Raw genomic sequence first — 23,006 nt, 5'->3', positions numbered from 1 at the left:
TTGGTTTCCATATAACACCCAGTACTCATCCCAACAAGTGCCCTCCTCCATGCCCATCACATCACCCCTTTCCCCTTCTCCCCACCCCCATAAACCCTGTTTGTTCTCGGTATTTTAAGAGTCTCTTGTGGTTTGCCTCCCTCCCTCTCCTTAAAGAAGCTGACTTTTAAAAACTTTCTTGAAAGAGGCAGGGGAGTGGGAATCACCAGCAGCATGAACAACAAACAGTCAAGCTGTCAATAACCTAGGGAAACACTCACATAGGAAGCACCTTCTAAGAACATATCAGAGTGGGTATGAAAATGCAAGCGTGGGGGGGGGGATGCTGATGGCTTGGAAAGAAGTCTTTCCTGGGCTTAGAGAATTACCCCAAATTCTTCTCTTTCAACTAAGATTTCCAGCCACATGTATTCTATCTCCCTCCTCCATCCACTCGAGACCAATTCTGGGTTGCACTAGGGAGCCCTACAGAATGCAGCCTGCCTCCACACAATCATACACCCATAACTATCTCATATTTAAATTGCTACTAGTTTTGATATTAAATTGGGCTCTATAGCTAAGTTGGAGAGTTCCAAGGGTCACAACAGTCACTTGAATTACAACACGAATTACAATTATCATGGAAAGGTGAGATTCTTTGAGTTTGAGTACACTGTTTCTCGATCCCAAACCAGATGTGTTGGGTGGATCTGACTGATTTCCCTCCCTGGAGTCTACAGTCTTAAAACCACCTTAAAAACTGACCTGAAAAGAATGCGGAATAGCTGCCTCAGATACATGTAATCCGGGGCTTCCTCAAAGCGCAGCCCACGACAATAGTTTAAGTACATGGCAAATTCTGCAGGAAATCCCTACAAGTTCAAGAGTTAAAATACAAAGTAAAAAAACAAAAACTTATTAAGATTAAAAAAAAATGTATTTAAATGCAAGTAAAAATTGTTTTTGAGGAGACTGCTTTACTACTTTGCTGTAAGATCTGAGAACTGAAACTAATGAGACTTGGTATCCTCATAAATTTAATAAAATTTCATCGTCCTGATCACTTCATCATGTACAGAGAAAATATGGTTCCTTTCCCTACAGTATTACGTCTTTAAATAACTTAGATATCGTACTTGTTAACTTATTATTTTATTAATGTCTAACAATTCAATGGGAACAACGAACAAATGACAAAATTGAGGCTGGTAATGTTCTTTGCCACATAGGCACAGTGAACAGGCACTTTTTCTCAGACTCCGAAATTGTTTTCTTTTCTGTACTAGTAGATACTTTATATATAAACAGACAAGTAAAATCAGAGAGTGCAAGCATAAAAAACAACCACTATTGTGATGATACAGAGCAATCCAATGCTTTGTCCTACAGAAGACTGGGATTGCCTTATCTTTTTTCTGTTAATTGTTATTTTATTACATCCATAATATGACTCTGTTTTCCCACCAACATTATATTGCAAGTATCTTTCTGTGTAATTTTCCTACCTCTTCATAAGATTCTGAATGGCCGCATAGTATCCAAACGAGTGAATACACCCTAATTAACTGGTTACCCGTAACTGGCCATTTAGGTAATTAAAATTTTTTCTCTTTTCTAAACAATACTGGTAAGAACACCTGTAGGCATAAACTTTTTCCATTTTCAGTTTTTTAGGAAAGATTCTCAAAAATGTATATAAACATCTTTAAGCCTGTTTTTTTTTGTTTATTTTTGAGAGAGACCGCACACGAGACAGAGCATGAGCGGGGGAGGGGCAGAGAGAGAGGGAGACACAGAATCAAACAGCTCCAGGCTTTCAGTAAAAAGCCCAATGTGGGGCTCAAACCAATGAACCATGAGCTCATGACCTGAGCTGAAGTCAGATGCTTAAGCGACTGAGCCACCCAGGTGCCCCTAAAGCCTATAGACATTAATCACCAAAGATTTTGCCATCAGCAATGTAGAAATGCAAAATATTAAAATAAAAATGCCTGTATCTCTTCCCTCAAATATATGTGAATGTGAAGAGCTTTAAGTTAAAAGAGGCAGTCTCTTCCCACAGCCTTCCAATTTTAAGAAATTTCTCAAATGCAGAAAACTAGGGTGGGATAGAATGGATATACTTGCAACATTCATCTTTATGGACTGCACTTGAGGTAAACAGATTTCATTTTTATACTATTTCACTGTTCGAGAGTGGACAGCTGAAACTAACATGATGAATAGATTGTACATTTTGCTTATTTAAACTCTTAACAGGACTTTAAGCAGCATGTACGAGATGAACTTGCATTTATGGATTCCAAATAGAGCTAAACAACCACAAGTAAAAGTCAAATAGTATACTTCAGGCATTGCTACCTTATGACAGCAGGCAAAACCGTCACCAAAGAAAACTACCAATGCCGTAAGTAATACTAACATGAAGGAAGTAGTTACCACTGTAATGAGACTGAAAACAATCTCACTACTTTTAATAATGCTAATACTCTGTTCACTGCCTCTGAATCAATCATATTGTGGCTAATCCAGAAAGTCAGACCTAGTTCACAATTTCTAGATCGAAATTAAGACATGACCCAGAAGCAGTGTACAAACACTCCCTTTCTCTTCCTATAAAAATGGCTGACTATTCCAGTAAGCCAAATGAATCATTCTGTTGCATAGAAATAGCAGTGTACAGAAAATATGTTTTGTTTCCTGAAATACACAAATTTTAAAGTTATGGGGGTGGGGGGTGGTGTCTGGATGACTCAATAGGTTAAGCATCCGACTCGTTATCTCTGCTTAAGTCATGACCTCATGGTTCATGAGATCGAGCCCTGCGTCAGGCTCTGCCCTGACAGCTCGGAGCCTCCTTGGGATTCTTTTTGTCTCCCTCCCCCTCTCCGCCCCTCCCCGCTCTTTCCCTCTAAAAAATAAACTTAAAAAAAAAAAAACACGTTATCTGGGTGCACTATAACACATGAACATTTTATTCAGGGACCTGCAATGTATTTAATAATTTAAAACAAATTCCAGAGTCTCAAGAAAGAATACACTCTCTTACCTACCCCAATCCCTCCTTTAACTATAGATCTGGAGAAGGGAAAAGGAAATTTGTGGATAGGGAGACATAATAACATCACCACTTTCCCCCTTCCACAAAGTACTATTTGAGCTCCATGCTGACTTTCTAATGCCAACTACATAATTACATACTGTTTTTTAATTATGTCGGTTACACCATGGTCTCAAAGATGACCACGTGGTTTTCTTTCTATGGAAAAGACTATGGTTATCCAACACGACACCAACAGCTCTCCATTCTCAACTCCCAGGCTTCTCTACAAAGCTTGAGATTTAAGAGAAATGAGCCCAATTCTATAGCCTGAGTCACCTGTACTGTTGTGCACCAGGTATTTTGGAATACTGTGATTTGCCTTTGTTTCCCTGCTCTCTGTATATGCCTGCCAAGTGCCGATATCCATTATTTTCTGGCGCCAGTTGAGGGATGAGAATATTTCTTTATTTTCTTTCGAATGGTGAATTCCACTAGAAAACTTTACATGCCTTCTCTTCCCTCTAATTTTTAATAGATTAAATGTAAATGCTTATTTGAAATGATTCCTAAGGGGTGCGCCTGGGTGGCTTAGCTAGCTAAGCCTGAGTATCGGTTTGGGTCTTGACAATGAGGTTGTGGGATGGAGTTCCGCATAGGGCACTGCATTTTAAGCAGACATTTAAAAAAAATTAAAATGACTCATATATTCAAGCTACTCTTAAAGAAACTTAGAATCATCAAACGTAAATAAAAATGGTAACAGCTAGCGACATAAATAGGACATTTAAATTCCAGGACTGGCAAGTAAAATGCTCCCTCTTCTTGGATTATTATATTATTACAAAAAGAAAGAAAGAAAGAAAAAGAGGCCTCCTGCACACTTGCCTTACATAAAACTTCAACAGGAGTGGACATCTTCTTTTCACTTATCTTTTCATATTTTTGCTTTTTTGTTGCAGCCTGTGGAAAATAAGAATCAAACCACATAGACATAGTCAATACTTCTGAGAAGAACCTGGTTAGTTTAACCCATGACATAAATGTAAGCTTGAGATTTGAGAGAAATCATAACTTAGAATTTAAAAGCAAACTGAAGTGAATAAAACACACCCATTCCCCCAATCCTTCCCCAAGCTGTTAGCTCTTCACATGTGTTTCTACCTCAAGAACATTTTTAGCTATTAGGAAAAGAGGAGTCTAATAGGAACACGATTTAAGTAAAGATGGGTGAAGTCAAATCTGAAATATATTTTCATAATCAACACTCAACACAAGGGCAATGGTATAAGCAGATCAATACCAATAAAAGTGCTCATTATTTCGTAATGTTAGTTATCTTTCTAATGTAAAAATTACTCATTTTGGATGGTGTTATCCACACAAGCACTGAGCAATTTATCCAAATCACAGATGCTAAATAAACACAGGGACCATTTTCTTTTAAAGGGAACCATGAAGTATCAGAATAGTCATTAAATTCTAGGATACAGTGTATTTATCATGAACAGACAGTCATGAAAATCAAGGTGAAACTCCTAAATAATAGGACCAAATGTTAGGATGATGAAATAATACAGCTACTTGTAGTATTACTAGATGAACCAGTTTTACTACACATTAAGAGTCTACATTTTCAACATACTGGCAACACATCAAAATAAGAAAGTCTCCACCTTTAATCAGCCCACGTCAATTTCCATTCAGATAAAGCTACTAGTTACCAGTGGGTACCTGCTTACTGTCCCAAAGGAAATTGTTCTTCAAGCCTGACTATGGGATTCTACTAACTTAATTCTTGCTGAAATGATCAGATTTTATTTTCCATATAAAAGGTAAAAATAAAGTTAATTTACTCTCAGAAAGCCTTATATTTGAGAGGGACCTTAAAGTTCATTTCCAATATGTATTTTTATTCTTAAAACAAAACAACAGGTAATGGAAGTCTGGTTTACCTTTAGTCCTTGCCAGGGCAGGCTGGTTCTATTAAAATACATCAAAACATATCCTAATGATTCCATGTCATCTCGGCGACTAGAATAGAAAAATGTAAATTTATGAGCTAGATTATGGAACACATGTGAAAAAAAGCCAGGTATACAAGAAGTTTTCCCAGGCAAAGAGAAATTTGGTGGCTTGTGAAAGAAGGTACTTAAAATAATAAAAAAAGTTCATAATGAGCTACTTCTGTACAAACTTTTCTCACAGAACACAAAACTATAAAACCCAACATGGCCTTGGAATTTAATTTCTAAAGAGCAGAGAAAGGACTTAGCAAAATAACTTTCTAAATGAGGTCAGTGAAGATGGAAGAACAAAGTACAAAGTGGCAGGACACTTTCAAGTTCTGCAGAAGCTCATAAAAACTAACCTGAAGGAGGGTGAAATAAATTAGCATTTCATTTTTTAAATGTTTGTTTTTGAGAGAGAAGAGAGAGAGAGAGAAATTCTGAGGGGGGGGGAGAGAGAGAAAGAGAGAGAGAGAGAGAGGGAGGGAGGGAGGGAGGTGGGGAACACAAGCAGGGGAGAGGCAAAGAGAGAGGGAATCGCAAGCAGGTCCGTGCGCAGCATCAGCACGGTGATGGGGCTCCAACTCCTGAACCGTGAGATCATGACCTGGGCCAAAGTCAAGAACTTTGGGACGTTCAACCAACTGAGCCACCCAAGCACCCCAGTTAACACTTTAAAGCCAACTAACCAAGCATATGAATATATATATTTACATACACACTGAACATTTCCTAAGCTTAAGATCCTTCTCTTCAGGTTCCCAAACCTGGAAGCATATCATTTATCATTTCTATGCTTGTTTTATGGAGCAAAAATTGATCGATAAAGGATGAAGAGAAGATGAAAAGCCAGAAAAAAAGAGAAAATAGAAGAAACAGAAAAAGCACAGAGATCATGACAATGTTTACTTCAAACCAGATCTTATGAACTCATGAAGGAGTGAAAGAGTAGAACATGAGATGGCCCACCAACTCCCTCTTGGTCCATTAGGACTCAGAGAACATTTTCCTTGTTAAACTAAATAACTAACACGTTCTTCTCCAAAACTCAAATTGCATCACTAAAATATAAAACTCAAGATCAGCATTAAGAAAATAAGTACCACTGTCTTCAGTTGCCAACAAACAAACATCAAGATAAAATTACATTTATGCTTGAACTTTCCATTGCGCAACATTTTCTCCCCAGGAGACAACCCTCAAGAAACAAAATGTCTCTTATTTAACTGGCGTCTCAGCACTGACTAAAGCAACAGGTAAAAGGATTAACAAGCGTCCTTCAAATCTTCAGCCAAGAGACATCTTTAGATATCCTAAGACACTAGTTAAAATATTTCAAAAACCCATTAGTGGCTTTGGCCATGGATCTGATAAACACATTCCTTTTTCAAACCTACCTCTGTTCGATACCAAGATGTGCATTGATGCTAGCATATCGGGCAGTGCCAGTGAGATTTTTATCTTCTCTGTATGGTATGTGTTGCCTTGTCCTGTTGTCTCTGTACTTTTTGGCCAAACCAAAATCAATAAGGAATAACTTTAAGAGAAAATAAAGAGATATTAGGTTTCCAATCTTGTCCAACTGAACTGCTTCTTATTCATTAAACAGCATCTAGTCTATCTTGTTTAACTACATCAAAATAAAGTAGCGTAAGTAAAACAGATAATGAACAAACTTAACACTCCAGTAAGTTTTTACTAGTTCTCATCAATAAATCAAGTTAAAATGAAACAGTTAAGTGGTTGATCCTTGTCAGCTGACCCAACTCCATAGGCCCAGTTTACTACACACTCAAGAGCCTTGTCTTTATTTAGGAAAGTAGCGGAGAAACATATACATGCTTCATGGCCGAGTTGACAAGTGTGCTCTGTGCCATAATGAAACCTGGCATCCTGTTACTGTTGGTAAACAAGCATGAGGTTTCAAAAGCTAAACGTAAGCGATCTGGAATTCTTCCATTTTGCAAAGGCTATTCATTCAGTATAGCAACAGAATGTTCATTATCTAAGGCAACTTTCAAAGTTTGATATCGACAACAAAACCATGATTTGTATTAACAAAAAATAAGCATTTTAAAACAAGCATGCATTACGTTCTACTACTTCCCACTGACATTTATCCATTCATCAGGTTAAACTTCTGGGAAATAGAATAAATTGACCTAAAATCTTAAAAACAAAACAAAACAAAACAAAAACACAGCACTTAGTATCTCTTTACACCATGACAACTTACAATTAGCAGTTTAAAGGAGCTAACTAAAAACCAGACTAGCGTTTTAGAACAAAATACACAGTTTGGTGCTATCTTGTTTATATGGTACACAGGGAATAAGGTATATTTATAATGTAGCTTATGTTTATAATATAGCTTATTTTTGAAGGAAAAACACCCTATTTTTGGCAAAAAAAAAAAAAAAAAAAATCCAATATATATTTACGTATCTTCTAAAGCAAAATAATCGTTATTTCAAATTTTAGTCTTTATCATAAATTCACTTATTAAAGGTATGTCTACAAAGATTGTCCAACAGGCAGGTCTAGGTGCTCTTTTAGTACATAGCCCTAGACTTTTTCTCCCTAGGTGTGCCTATGTTTTGTAGTTCTTCTTTCCATTTAGGCAGACTTTGGGTCCCTTCTGCCCAGTTTATGCTGTGATCCTCTAGCAAACCCATCAGCTAGCCTCTTATGGTGTGTGTAAGAATAAGCGATGAGGACGGGGGGTGGCTCAGTTGGTTAAACATCTGACTTCTGCTCAGGTCATGATCTCACGGTTCGTGAGTTTGAGCCTGGCATTGAGCTCTGCGCTGACAGTTCAGAACCTGGAGCCTGCTTCACATTTTGTCCCCTCCATCACGCGTGTTATCTCTCTCTCTAAAATAAACATTAAAAAAAATTAAAAACAACAAAAGAAGAATAAAGCGATTTATTTATGTGAAAAAAATCTGATCAAGTGCCTCTCTTAGGAGGATAAAAAACACTTCTATGGGGGATGGGGCATGCCTGGCTGGCTTAGTCGGTGGAATGTGCACTTGTAATCTTGGGGTTTTGAGCTCGATTGAGCCCCATGCTGGGTATAGAAATTACTTAAAAAAAAAAAATCTTTTTATAAGAAAGGCAGGCCTTTTTTGTACATTGGATGGGAAAAGACATTGAGGTTTGAGCTTGAGTCACCAAGCTAACATACCTATTCTCCCCTGGTCTATTATGAAAGAAGACCAAATTTTTCGTAAAATTTAACTGGAAAATGAGACCTATCGAGTCAGGTAAAATTCCTTCCTCAGCAACTGCATTACTATAACACTATGAGAAAGTCTTATAAAAACAAAGAGAAATAAAGCTCACACTCCTATGTTTCTCGATGTGAAAATGGGATCAGTACACAAATATTAAAATAAGCAAAATACATTTCTGTTAAGCAAACCAAAAATTATGACTTAAGTCCTGCAGAGTCACACTGAAAACAAGGCAAAAACAAACACAAAAAGACATTCAATTCCATCGTATTTTAAAAAACACCCATAAGAATTACGTTGAGTTTTAAACAAAAGGTAATTACAACAAAGACTCTCCTCTAAAGAATGCGTTCTAGGATTGCTTCTTTTAGTTCTTCAAAATGGAGACGAAAATAAGAAAAACTCTGACAAATTATATCTGATAGTTTCCTTCATGTCTAAGTCTACATTCAGTTGCTCCATTTGCAACTCAATGACCAGACATTTTCTCACAACTTTTTAAAAGATCATTCTATAAAATATAAAAGCCCAGTGTTCACTAGTGTTCTTTCTTTCCACAACTCTAAGGGATGAAATGTAGCTTATTAAGAAAACAAAAAATAAATACAAACACTGTCTTCTCAAATCTCTCAATCTTTAATATAAAAACAACCTTAAACTTTCTCTTCTAAATATTGAAAATAATTCAGGAAAAATCATTTCACTGCTAAGCAAAGGTAACTTATTTTAAGAACAAACAACTGAAAAAGAAAGCTCCTTAACATTAAAAAAATTTTAATCTGTTGGTAGTTCATTATCTTCTGGTACCTATCAAGCTTCTTTAGTAGTTCTGTTTTGAACTTAAAAATGAATATATGAACACAACAGAAGTGTTTTTACATGGTACTAATGATACCAAGGATTCAACCAAACAGCCGCGAATATGGAAAGGCAGAAGCAAACAAGTAAAAGTCAATGTTCAGTAAGTCTAAGAGAATATATTTTTATACATTTGCACGTGCAAAAAGAAGTCTAATTTCTTTGGTGGGTCAAGCTGCTTTTCTGTGAATTTTTACTTTGTGTTCAAAGTAGAACTTGTGCCCATGTTACAGAATATGGCCTCTTCTCCGAAGGCATATGGGAGTGCATTACTGTGGGGCACGCTGGGGGGAACTCCCTGCAGTAGAGGTACTTAGAAACACTACAGATGATTTTGGTTTTTAGCTCATCTAGCGATTTTTCTCCTAACCAGAGTCACAGTCCCTTGCCCTTCCCAAACATTCATAGGATCACTTTTTCTCACAACTCAGCTAACCTGTATGTAGAAAATATAAACAATTCAAGGTAGTTTTATGGAAATCACTAGATGATTTTGCTACAAAATGTAAGTTGTGTGCATGAATGGATACGGAAAAGTGGGGAACTAGATGCTTGACAAAGGGCCTAGTTACCCACCCCCCCAAACTAAGATCTAGTTGCAACAATTATTATTTCTTTGTGAATAAAAAGAAGTTTGCATTTCAGAAACCTATGTAACAGCAGGAAGACTCTCGCTGGAATAATGCTGGGCAGCAGAGAAAAGGATTAAATGACGGCCCAGATGAGGCGTGTGGTACAAGGTATGCACATACTCTGAAACTACACCAAATTCAACTTTTCTTTTCTGATTACTCATGCCAATACTTCCTTCTCAGTGTATACTAAATAGAACGATTAACAGTCAGTCACTTCTTTGCTCAAGAGCTTAACTAAGTTAACTAGCTAGTTTTTAAAGTGAAGAGTTCCACCTACATAAAAAATCTTTTTAAGAAAAGTACTGGGGTGTTTACGTAGCCTGTCAAACACTAAATCATCAGGTTATGCATTAATTTATCTCACAGGTTATTAGTGGTAATTGTTTGCTAAGTGCTTTAATTATGTTATTGTTATATTGTTAGACTGCAGCATCTCCTAGTTCCAGAGCATATGATGCTCTTTAAGTATTTTATGCCATTTGGCTGAAGTTGGAGAATTTGCAGACTGAGGTAAAATCAATCCTAGAAATGCTAGATCTGAAATCTGATCTACACTTACCTGAAGTTCACTGGGGAAGGGGAAGAGAATTGAGGCAGAATATATTCATCAAACAGCACTGATGCAGCTGAATTTAGATATATGTCATGCATTAAATGTTCTGCAACTCCAAATACATTCTTAAAAACTGAAGTCTAGCTCAAGTTTACCATTAGTTAAAGAATTTCAATTCTAGACCAACATATCATTTCCTCATATGGATGTTGCAGTTCTAAACATAATCCTGTTTTCATTTAGGTTTTCTCTAACTTTATAAGCTTTAAGCAAAAGCCACAAAAAAAACATCTTAGTAATGTTATATGTTTGCCAAGTATGTCTGAATAATGCCAACGTAAGAGATGCTTGAGCAAGATCTACATTCTCCAGAATTAAAACAAAACAAAAATAATCAAAATAAAACAATAAAAAAGAAAAGCACATGAATTTGGGATTGAGGTTGGAATAGGAGACAGTTTCAGACCTGGTTTAATCCTGAGAAAGATGGGTCCTGAGAAGTACTAACAGTCATGCTTCTTTTCCTCTTCCCCACTGGAGATTCTAAACACTAAACAGACAATAGAGGGTGGCAGTGCATCAAACAGTATTGCTTACATTGCAACAATGGCCGGCGCAGACAGGCAACACCGAGGCATTAGAGAAAGAACAGGGTAGCCAAATGCCATCCTTCTTCCACCAAGCACTGTAGCTTCTCAGTTTTCCAAATAAGAATCACATGCTCGAGAACATTTGAATTCTGGAAAATACTCAAGTTTTTAATGCCACTATATCGTGTCACTGCCTGAATCAGGGATAGCAATGGTGACATTTGGCTCTTTAGTTTTTTAATCAAAAATGGGGAATTTGGCTCTGCAATATTTGGGACCACAATCTGCCCTTCCCCCAAGAAAAGACTGTAAAGGGGGAAAAAATCTTCAGTAAGGAAGAGGTAGAAGGCATTTAGTCACCTCAAAATTGGTTTTCATAAGCATGCAGGGCTGATTACTGGAAGAGATGAATAAATTCACTAAGATTGGAGTGGTCACTCCTAAACATCAAATTCAGAACAATTTTCCAAGTAAGAAATTTGACTTAAAAAAAAAAAATCAACCTCAAAAGCCCCCCATTTTTTCCCATGAATAGACAACTATTAGAACAAGCTAACCAAAGACTCCAGTCTCATAAAACTGGCATGTTTGAAAACAGTACAGAAAGAGAACACTAAAAATCAACTACCAGAAACAAAACACTAATCTAAAATATTCCAGAACAACACTTAGAATTTCAATCTTAGTGAAGTGAAACACTGCACTTCTATCCTAGGGACTCTGAATCTAGTAACAGCAAGCAGCTCCACAGTATCTTTTAGTATCTCTAGAGAGGACACAAGATCCTAAAAAGGTTTACATCATGGGGCAAACTGGACATCCTAACACAACTATGTAATGAACAAAGCTATTTTTAAAAGGGGAGCAGGGAGCAAAGAGTCATTATCTAGGTCATCACTTAATTTTAAGACAAAACCCATGTACTGCAACGTCAACATGCAGAACACAGATCACATTAGGAGAGTGGTGTTTTATCAGGAAGAAAACAGGGAAGGGGGCCTGAGAAATGGCCAGAAGATCAGGGTCAAACTGACAAAAACTGCCCCCAAAATTAAGACCAGTAAATTTTTCTTTCAATCAAATCACCAGGTTTTGCAATTAACAATTTAGAACCTGGATGCTTCAGAGAGAGAAGCTACACAATATTTTTAAAAAAATAAAATAAATAAAGATGCAATTTGGGAATGGCAAGATAAGTTATATATAGATATACACACCTCTCATTATTTAAAGGTTAGCTTACAAAAAAATTTAAATTCCTAAAACTTGGTCAGACCAACATTAATGTCTCACGCATTAGCAGGTAACACCCAGTTCTAATGGTAATGGCTACAAGTTGGCATTCATACAGGCAAACAGAGGTAAACATTTATAGCCAGACCTGAAAAACACCAAACCTTTCCTAACGATTTAATAAAACAAATGGGAGTCTTCCTTCCAAAAACAAAACAAAACCCCACAAAAACCAAAAAGCCCCATGTTGTCCTGAAGTTGAGAATTTCTATCAGATCATCAGATCATCACATGCTTAGTGCATTGCCAATGCTGCCTGTCTGCCCGAGCTCAACATTGAATCGATAAATAAAGCAATTCGCTCAATAAAACTAATCATTGCAGAAAAAATTTCAACACAATTAGTTTCTAACTGCAATCATGCGTCACTGGCTCAAACCCAATCACCCCATCTGTTCCACCATTCTGAGACCCCAAGGAGTACTAATTTTGTTGTATGAATGTGACTGTATTTTCCATTAAAAGGGGGAGAAAGGGTGGAGAAGGGGTGGAGAATCCACCCAACTTGGCACCCAAGTAAGAAACTGTCAACTACTTTTGAAGCAGGCCCAAAAGTTAACCTTTTGAATACACAGATCCAAGGACTGAAGAATTCTCATTATGACCATGCTCAGTCAGCACATGTTAACGCCATGGTGACAGATGGGTCAGCGGTTCCCACGCTGGCACAAGCCACATATTATTACAAAAACCCACACTTTAGAGACAAAGGTTAAAATCTGACTTTAGCATTCAGGAAAAGATGCATATGGGGTTTTTTACGATTTCAATGAATGAAAAATAGATACGACTTTTGAATAGTTAAATAACAGATGATTACATTTCATTAGAAAGCCCTTGGGAATTTTATATTTCCATATAGATAATTAACCTGGGTTGGGTAAGTTGGAAGAAAATTTGTTTCAAGTTACTAAGTTAATAAGAGTTAGCTGATTATCCTTCTAGCACAATCTTTTAAAGCAATCATCAACAGCAAATACAATTTCCTACGACTTTTGAAAAGATTCAAAATTTACCAAAGCAATTCTTGGAGTTTTTACTCTTTGCTTTCATGCAGAGAACATTTGACTAACCTTATTACAGTGACGCCCAATACCCATTAGGAAGTTATCTGGTTTAATGTCTCTGTGTATAAAATTCTTTGTATGCACATATTCAATTCTACTGATCATCTGGAAAAGAAGGGGGGAAGGGTGAGAGATAATTATGTGATTTGAATTGTGAGAAAAGAAAGCAACACATTGTTCTTCAATTATTTCAGTATCTCAATTATTTTTCAGGATCCCAGGTATATGTTAGTAACTTCACGTAGAGTTCACAGTGCTAGACAAAACTAAATGTAAAGGGCAACCGGGCTCTCCATTTATCCTTAGACTGATGAATATCTATCTAAGCATAAACCTGACCCATGCTTTGGCATGTTCTAGTTTTAATGATTATAAATATGACAACAATCTGATAGGAAAAATTGATGTCTGCAATTTTTAAATTATAAAAGTAGTAAGTTTAGAATTGTTTCAATTAGGAAAAGCTAAATCATCAACTTTTCATCCCATTCAATGCTACCTCAGGTAACCTGTGTGAATAACAGCCTGGCATTATCCGTTTCCACGCTCTTATATGTATACACTCATGAACTCCAGACACACACAGAATTGGGAATAGACGGTGTTGGCCAATTGAAAGATACAAGTTGTTACTGTGTTAAACTAGATTGGAAGCATCCTATTCATCTTGTTCTTGCTGGCCTGTTTCTAACTAAACATAACCCAAACTCCTGGAAGTCAGCAGCATATAATGTAAAACATAAAACATGGGGACATATACATGCTGAGTTTTACTTCTTAGATGCTTTTTGAACTCTCCCATGTTTTTTCTCCACACTTCAGTAACGACATTTAAATTGCATTCAAAAACTGAATAGGAAGCCTGTCGTTCTGACAACCTCTTCTTAATTTCTTGAAAATCCTGTCAAGTTGAACAGTATAGGTCTTTGCATTCTTTTTAAATGGCTACAAATACTCTATGGTATAGATTAAGTTTTCCCCAATCACCTCCCAACTTCTTTTACTTCCATTGTACCCACTATCTTCCCACTATAAACAATAATGCTATTAACAAATTTAAATATATCCTTATGTGGGCATCTGGGTGCCTCAGTCAGCTGAGTATCCGACGACTTCAGCTCAGGTAATGATCTCACAATTTGTGAGTAGGAGCTCTGCATCGGGGTCACTGCTGTCAGCACACAGAACCTGCTTGGGACCCTCTGTCCCCCTCGCTGCCCCTCCCCCACTCATTCTCTCTCTCAAAAATAAAGAAACATTTAAACCAGTCAATCAATCCTTATCTACTGGTGCTTTTACTTCTATGGGCTACAAACCCCATACAATTGTAGGGAGTCTTGGGTTAAAGCAGCTATCGATAGGTGGCACCTGACTATCTTTCAAAACAGGCTCTAACAATTCATTTCCCAGAGGTACTTGAGAATATGCTTCTTCCCATTGGCAAACTTATTTTAATTCTTTCTAAATTTTGCCAGTGGCAGGTATTGCCTTCACCTCTATTTCCCTAACACTTGGTTTAGAAGTCTGCTCGTTTCTATTTTCTAAACTATCAATCTGTATACACTGTCCATTATTTTTTTTTGCTTGTCCTAGTCTTGTCAAATTTAAGAATTCTTTGCATATAACAATCGTTTTATGTGTCATTTGTTATATAAATAAATCTTAATTTTAAAAAACTGTCTTGTAACTATTTATGGCATCACTTTTCATCTCTTCTTTGTTTTAATTTTCCAGTAATCAAATAGGACTAAGAATCTATAAGATACTAAGAAGTATTTGAAAATATTTTCAATATCCAAAGACTAACATTATCTTTCTACCCATATGTTCTTGCTCTTCTCAGTAGTATGTGTCAGGATTCTATTTTTTATTTGTCCCCATTTTCCCTAGGGCTTTTATTACCATACCGATTCTGAACCTTGACAAATGTCTCTTGAAGCCAAATGTGTAATCTCTAGCTTCAACTATTTATACTCTCAAGGAAGTAGCTGTATACAATGTCCAAACAGCACCTTTAGTTATAGCAGCAACTTGTACTTTATTAATGGAAGTAAAACAAAACATTCAGCCCACTGAATGCACTTATTTGTCCCAGCTAAGTGATACCCATCATTAAACTGGGATTATCAACTCGTTGGGAAAAGGCTCAGCAAAGGATAATAAATGGCACAAACTACTTGCCTTCAAGTGTTATTTATGGATCATCTACAGAGCAAGAATTAGTTACCTCCTTAAACCATTGCTTTCTTTCCTTAAATTACATTTTTTCTGTATTAACAGTGTACTCAATATAGAATTCTATCTATTTTGAACATTGTATTTTTCTATTTTTCTCTACTAACCTCTATACTCTTAGAGGAAAGGGACTAGAGCTCTTACTCTTCTTTGCACCCTCCAGTACTAAGTAAAGCAGCAGGCCCTGAATAAATGCTCTCCATATGAATACCTATGTGTTACCGAGCCTATAGCATATAAACTCTTTCTATTAGGATTCACTCATGTTAGTTAAAACACAGCAGAAAGATTTTTATCTTTCAATGTTTTAATTCTTAACGTACCACAAATAAAACACTGTAATTTGCTAATATTTGCTGGAGCCCCTCAGAGTTTTTATGTTGACCTTAGTGGAATATTGGTGCTGATTACAGAAAACACTATTTTCTCATCTTCTGATTTTATACTTTTACCATCTCATTTTACTTTGACATTCAAGCTAAGTTTTAAAAATGTTATTCTCCTCCATAGCACTGAGTTCAACTTGAAGCATTTCCAACATTTTCCTACCCTTATGTATCTTGACCAGACTTTAAAATCATAAGTTCCTTGGGGCGCCTGAGTGGCTCAGTCAGTTGAGCGTCCAACTCTTGATTTCAGCTCAGGTCATGTTCTCACAGTTCATGAAGTTGAGCCCCATATTGTGCTTTCCCCTGACTGCCTGAAGCCTGCTTTGGCATTCTCTCTTTCCCCCTCTCTCTGCCTCTCCTCTACTTACATGTGTGCATACGCTCTCTCTCTCTCTCTCAATAGATAAACTTAAAAAATTTCTTAAAATTGTAAATTCCTTGACATTTACCTATCATGTCTAACCATATTTTGTCTGTTACCTAAAGGCTTGTTCCTGACATTATTCCCCCATCTTAAATTTCTTTAAAATAATTTTTCTTATTTTGTTAAGATCCAAATAAGTTCTGGCTTTAAATAATTTAAAGAAGTTTACTTATTTTGAGAAAAGAGAGAACCAGTAGTGGAGGGGCAAAGAGAGAGGCAGAAAAAGGATCCAAAGCAGACTCTGTGCTGACAGCAGAGTGCCCATTGTGGGGCTCGAACTCCAGGACCAGGAGACCATGACGTGAGATGAGGTCAGATGCTTAACCTACTGAGCTAATAACCAGGCGCACCGGCTTAAAACAATTTAATGTAACCTTCAGCCAGTGCATGAATTTAATTCATGACATTTTCAAAATTTCCCTGGTTTTGCTTAAAACCAATGGCTGAGAATTCATTAAAGAAACAACTACGTGGTCAAAAATTCTTCCTTAAATTATTTCAATACTGTCTTCCTCAAAACTATAGCTTTCATGGTGCGTCTGGGTGGCTCAGTCAGGTTAAATGTCCAACTCCAGCTTAGGTCATGATCTCATGGTTCGTGAGTACAAGCCCTGCATAAGGGCTCTCTGTTGTCAGCATAGAGCCCGCTTCGGATCCTTTATCCCCCTCTCTCTGTGCCCCTCCCTGTTCATACTCTCTTTCAAAAATAAACATTAAAAACAAGCATTAAAATTTGTTTTAATTTCACATTAATACATAATACATAATGTACAACATCCAAATTAAAATTTGTTTTAATTTTACATTAATACATAATGTACAACATACAATCCGCTTATCCAAAACTTCTCTATATTTCTTTCTATATATGTATTGAGCCCTTCCTTCAAAAATCTTATAAAGAAACCTATATTTTATACTGAAACAGACTCCATCTGATGGAACAGCCTGAAAACTACTTTTCTACAGGTGAATAATAAACTAGTATAATCCATTTCTATCTTATGACCACAGGAAAACATCTCTAAGTTGGATTAGAGAAAGTAGACTTGAGTGAGTACAACCTACTGTTGTATCTTTCTTTTTTTTTTTTCTGAACATAAGGTTACATAGTGACACACAGGATTATACACACTCTGGTTTATGAAAATATATATTACAGTTAAATAGTAGTATTCTCAATATTTATTTTCATCCAAATTTCACATACCTGGTCAGCTAACATAAGTACAGTTTTCATTGTGAACCTTCTTGAACAGAAATTGAAGAGGTCTTCAAGGCTGGGTCCGAGCAGATCCATGACTAGCACATTGTAGTCTTTTTCCTGACCATACCACCTAACAAAAGGGGAAAAGGGACAGCTTTATGAAAAGCTGATTATCACTTAATATCGCTAAATTTTCAAAATTCTTAAGCCCTAATAATAAGATAGTTTTACTTCTCAGGATGCCTGGGTGGCTCACTAGGTTGAGCATCTGACTCCTGATTTCGGCTCCCAGGTCATGATCTTGCAGTTCATGGTTAGAGCCCCATGTTGGGCTCTGAGCTGACAGTGCAGAGCCTGCTTGGGTTTCTCTCTCTCTCTCTGCCCCTCCTGTGTGTCCATGATCTCTCTCAAAAATAAACACTTAAAAAAAAGGGGGGGGGGCTTTACTTCTCTAGTTACCTTTTATTTATTTTATTAAAGGTATCATAGGGGCCCCTGGCTGAATCAGTCGGTGGAGCAACTCTTCAACTCAGGGTTGAGTTTGAACCTCATGTTGGCTGTAGAGATTACTTAAACAAAATATTTAAAAAATAAGTAAAATAAAATCTTTAAAAATAAGAAAATCAATAATGGAGGTTCTTCAAAAAGTTAAAAATAGAACTACCTTTGACCCAGCAATTGCACTACTAGGTATTTACCCAAAGGATACAAAAATACTGATTCATTGGGGGGGGGGGGAGACATGCACCCCAAAGCTTACAGCACCATTACCAACAATAGCCAAATTACAGAAAGAGGCCAAATGTTCACTAACTGATTAAAAAAAAAAAAAAAGATGTGGTATATGTGTGTATGTGCACACATGCGTGGCACACGCGCGCGCGCGCACACACACACACACAATGGAATATTAGTCATCAAAAAGAATGAAAGCATGACATTTCCAACGATGTGGATGGAGTTAGGGTACTGTGCTAAGCAAATGAGTCAGAGAAAGACAAATATGATTTCACTCATATGCTGAATTTAAGAAGTAAAACAGATGAACATAGGGGAAGGGGGACAAAGGGGAGAGAGGAAGACAAGCCGTAAGAAACTCTTTAACTACAGAGAACTGAGGGTTGATGGGCTAAGCAGATAATGGGTATTATGGAGGGCACTTGTGACGAGCACTGGGTGTTATATGTAAGTGATGAATCACTAAATTCTACTCCTGAAATCAGTAGTATACTATATGCTAACTGAGATTTAATTAAAACTTGGGGGAGAAAAAAAAAGAATTTGCATGGTAACCTTAATATTCCTCTTACCATCCATACCTATTTGCCAAGGATTCCTGTGACCTTTGGCAAATTCCTTAATCTCATGATACTACTTCCTATTTGAAGATGAAGGAAACTATACTGGTCTTACAGAGCAAAGATCCCTATTATTATTAGAACTCCTGTCCCATTTACTACCAAATTGTATTTAATCAATAATTACTTGGGTTTTTTTTTTTTTTTAAAGTAGTCACATTTTTGCTTAAATTATAGACAATAACCAGTATTACGACAAAGATGACATTTGCTTTTAACTGGAGCCCTGTTTTAATTACCCAATGATTTATTACTGTGGACAAATATACAATTTGTCTCCAGAAACTCAAGGAATATCTACTTTTAATTTTAGAGATACCAAGGGCTAGGAATCACTACAGTAAACGATTTCAAGTTCCTATATGCCTGTATTTCTGGTAAGGGTACCTTCCTAAAAATAAGCACTACCATTTAAATTTCAAACTTATCTAGATTATGAATTCTGCTTGAAAAGAAAATTGGCCAGTTATTTTAAAACTTTGTTAACTCCAATAAAAAGTGATACCAAGATTTACCATTTTTTGAGAAGTCTGTGTGTTTTAAATGGGACACCTGGGTGGCTCAGTTGGTTAAGTGTCTTACTTTGGTTCAGGTCATGATCTCACGGTTTGTGAATTAGAGCTCCTTGTCCAGGTCTGCACTGACAGCTCAGAGCCTAGAGCGTGCTTCAAATTCTATGTCTCCTCTGCCCCTTCCCCCACGCACGCTCTGTTTCTCTCTCAAAAATAAACATTAAAAAAATATTCAGAAGGGGCTAAAAGGCTTAAAGGAATCTGTAGCAAAAACATTAACAAGTATCAGTCTAGTGAGAAACTGTTTAGTGCTATTTCTTTTTTTAAATTTTGCTCTAATACGTTGTTTTGTTGATATGCTTATTATTTAAAAGAAAATCAAGATTAAAATTAGAGTGGCGGCGGCGGGGGGAATGTTTTTCCAGGAAATGCAAAGTTAACTACTACTACATAGGTAGTCCCCTATTCAGGCACAAGCTCCCTAGAATCTTGTGTTGAGAGTAAAAGATCATAAAAAGTTCTAGTCATAAGAAGTTCACACTCCTTCCTATATCTGTTCCAGCTATTCTTGAGTACTGTGCAAACATGACAAATAACTGCCATCAAGCACACAAAAAGGAATCAATTTTCACACCTTTCTGCAGAAAAAGGTACCCTGATGGAAAAAGTTTCTGCCTAACTTTTAGAGACCTTGCCCACTACTAGCCTAAGCAACAGATCACGCCAGTGGCAGAGCTGGTCTATATATATCGAACCTAAACCTGTATAAAAGTTGCTGTAATTTTCCCTCTTCCATTTTATTTTCCATATAGGACTTCAACACCCTTCGTCTTCGTTCAAACATTTACTTGAAAGAAAAACTCACAGCGGTAGGTTTTGGGGGGTGTAGGTAGGCATGGAAAGGGGTGGATAAATATAACAAATAGTAACATTAAAAGGCAAAGGATGAACAAAGTAAATAGGTAACATTTTTTTCCTTTTTCCTTTCACATTTCCTCTTCCTTAATTGCAGAGGCAAATCTGTGCTAAGGAGCTGTCAGGAACTTCAAAATCAGCTTGCTATTATAAATACGCAATACTGAGTTATAACAGGTTTTTAATATAAATCTAACCTATCTAGGTTTTAAAGAAAAACAAATGTTTTATACAAGAACGCCAAATCAAGGAGCAAAGACAGTGAGGAGAAGGCACAAAAAGTCAGAAAGGAAAGGGAAAGCAAAACTCAGCTTTTCTAAGACCACATCGCCTCTCTACACGGACAGAGCTGCACCGATGCCTCACTAAGAAACCCACAACAGTCCAACGCATTTACAACCGTCCTTCTAAGCCCAAATACAAGCCTGAAGTGTAAAATGTACAAATTCATTATTTCGTATCTTCATGCAATCACACCAGACTTCACAAAGCACTTTCTGAGAAGTCAAAGTAAGCCTTTCGCAATATTCCCTTAATAATTAGAAACTGGAAGGAAGTAGATGAATTTCAGAAACAGATTAAAAAAAAAATCAAGAAATGGGGTATTTTCCTCCTTACCTGCATAAGCACGTAAGACATGTTTGCTATTTTCAACGTTAAAAAAATAAATAGTCCATAAAAAGTCCATAAAATAGAAATGCTGCAAAGTTTTTTTCTCCACAGAACTACGCATTTCTAAATTAAGTCTTCCTGCTGTATAGAAATTGATACTATGAATTCCTTCAACCTCAGAGACAGGTGTTTATATCTTTCATATTTTCTTTTAGTCTCAAGGAATATATAGCTTATTTCTCTAGAGTTAACACCTCACTCCCCATCTGTACTTTCCACCTGTCTAACTCATCCAGACATTAATACACACAGATTAGGAGCCGGAACAGTCTACCACTTATCCAAATGCTACTTACTCCCTTTCTACCCTCACCTGTTTTCCTCTTCTATCTTTTTAAAATGTTTATTTATTTTTGAAAGAAAGAGGGGGGGAGGGAGGCACAGAGAGAGGGAGACAGAGGATCCAAGCAGGCTCCGTGCTGTCAGCACAGAGCTTGGTGTGCAGCGCAAACTCAAGACCCTGAGATCATGACTTGAATGGAAGCTGGGACGCTTAACAGAGCCACCCAGGCGCCCCTCCACTTCTATTCTAAATGAGCTTCTAACTCTCTGCTTCCAGTCTCAAAATCTGAATACCCAGATGCCAAAGAAGTCTTCCTTAAGTAGTCTGTTCCACGCTGGTCCCCTATTTCACAGAATTCCCACAGCCACTAACTACTACTTATATCCACAATCAAACCCTTCGCCATTATAATACCCAGGTGCTATTACTTTGATGTTTCTGCCTCTACATGTAGGAGAATGGGGCTGTGTTTGTCTGAAATACAAGACCCACAGAATGTGAGTAATGAGCAAGCACTAACCTGGTTCTTTGAGATCATTTAAGTTGCAGACAATCTGAAACCAAACAACACAGAAGCCTCACTCCTATTCTCCACTTTCTAGGTGACTACAGCCTAGAAACAACTCAGGTCTCATCTTTAGACCTTTCTTATAGGTGTGCCATAGATATTGCTAGTAAGTACACTATGATAAAGTGATGTGAACAAACGTAGGTACTCAAATACCTATGCGATTAAAGAAAGAACTCTGACTTGATCTGGACCTTATTCTTACTAAGTTTCAAAACATGCAGAAAAATCAAATTTAATGGATGAAGATTTTAAGAAAGTGCAGAAGTCTCATTTTCCATTTGTTTCAAATCAATGTCTTCAGATTTAGTGTTGCCTGAGCAGTCAATATAGCAGACTGAAGGAGTCTAAAATTTATATAACCATCATTACTTAGAGCATGAAGAAGCTACCTTAAGGTCTGAAGAAGATGCTTAGAGAAGGCAAGGTCCACCTCTTTGTTCTCATGTCCCTTCCTCCAAACCCATATCCAAACTAAACCTAGCTAAAAAATTAAGACACATATAAAGCAGAAATGTAAGACAATGCACGCACAAGTCACTGGGGCTGACCAAAAAAAAAGCCTAAATAATTCAGAAAACCAAAAGATCAGTAAGAATTAAATCCATCCAAAGAAACCTTGTGAAAATGGTCTGTTACTAGTTAGATCCTGACAAAGGGAGAATATTTTGATAGGGAAGGTAAAGAAGGGAATGTTCGGTAGCGGCAAGAATAAAGCCCAAGCTCCTCTTATAAAGTGGAAAGTCAAGGTGGCTCACAATCTGCAGCTATATTTAAAGACTCTTGAAAGCCAGGCTAAAGAGCTTTATTTAAATTCTTTATTTTAGGGGCACCTGGGTGGCTTAGTCGGTTAAGCGTCCGACTTTCGCTTAGGTCGTGATCTCGCGGTTCGTGGGTTCGAGCCCCGTGTCGGGCTCTGTGCTGACTGCCAGCTCAGAGCCTGGAGCCTGTTTCAGTCTGTGACTCCCTCTCTCTCTGACCCTCCCCTGCTCACGCTGTCTCTCTTTCTCTCTCTCTCTCTCCTAGAAATAAATAAAAATATTTAAAAGAAAAAATAAATTCTTTATTTTATTTATTTTTTTAAATGTTTTATTTATTTCTGAGAGAGAGAGAGAGACAGCGTGAGCAGGGGAGGGTCAGAGAGAGAGGGAGACACCGAATCTGAAGCAGTCTCCAGGCT

General features: G+C 37.1%; 1 protein-coding gene across 3 annotated transcripts in view; it reads right to left on the bottom strand.

The window, feature by feature from the left end:
- Positions 1–23,006, bottom strand: part of CSNK1A1 (casein kinase 1 alpha 1) — a 48,076-nt gene that overhangs the window by 8,412 nt on the left and 16,658 nt on the right. For 2 of the 3 annotated variants that reach the window (XM_039239508.1, XM_039239507.1), the window contains exons 3-8: positions 17,522–17,648; positions 13,270–13,368; positions 6,429–6,568; positions 4,978–5,056; positions 3,911–3,985; positions 748–854 (exon numbers count right to left, since the gene is read on the bottom strand). In XM_039239508.1, the coding sequence (XP_039095439.1) occupies positions 748–854; positions 3,911–3,985; positions 4,978–5,056; positions 6,429–6,568; positions 13,270–13,368; positions 17,522–17,648 (627 nt within the window). Of the gene's footprint in view, positions 1–747; positions 855–3,910; positions 3,986–4,977; positions 5,057–6,428; positions 6,569–10,779; positions 10,864–13,269; positions 13,369–17,521; positions 17,649–23,006 lie in introns of all 3 variants that reach the window. The other variant, XM_039239506.1, reaches the window with a different exon arrangement.

The sequence above is a fragment of the Hyaena hyaena genome, unplaced genomic scaffold, assembly GCF_003009895.1.
Source record: "Hyaena hyaena isolate Hyena2069 unplaced genomic scaffold, ASM300989v1 scaffold_157, whole genome shotgun sequence".
Taxonomy (NCBI): Eukaryota; Metazoa; Chordata; class Mammalia; order Carnivora; family Hyaenidae; genus Hyaena; species Hyaena hyaena.
Note: the sequence above shows the minus strand (reverse complement) of the source record. Positions and strands in the feature narration are given on the sequence as shown.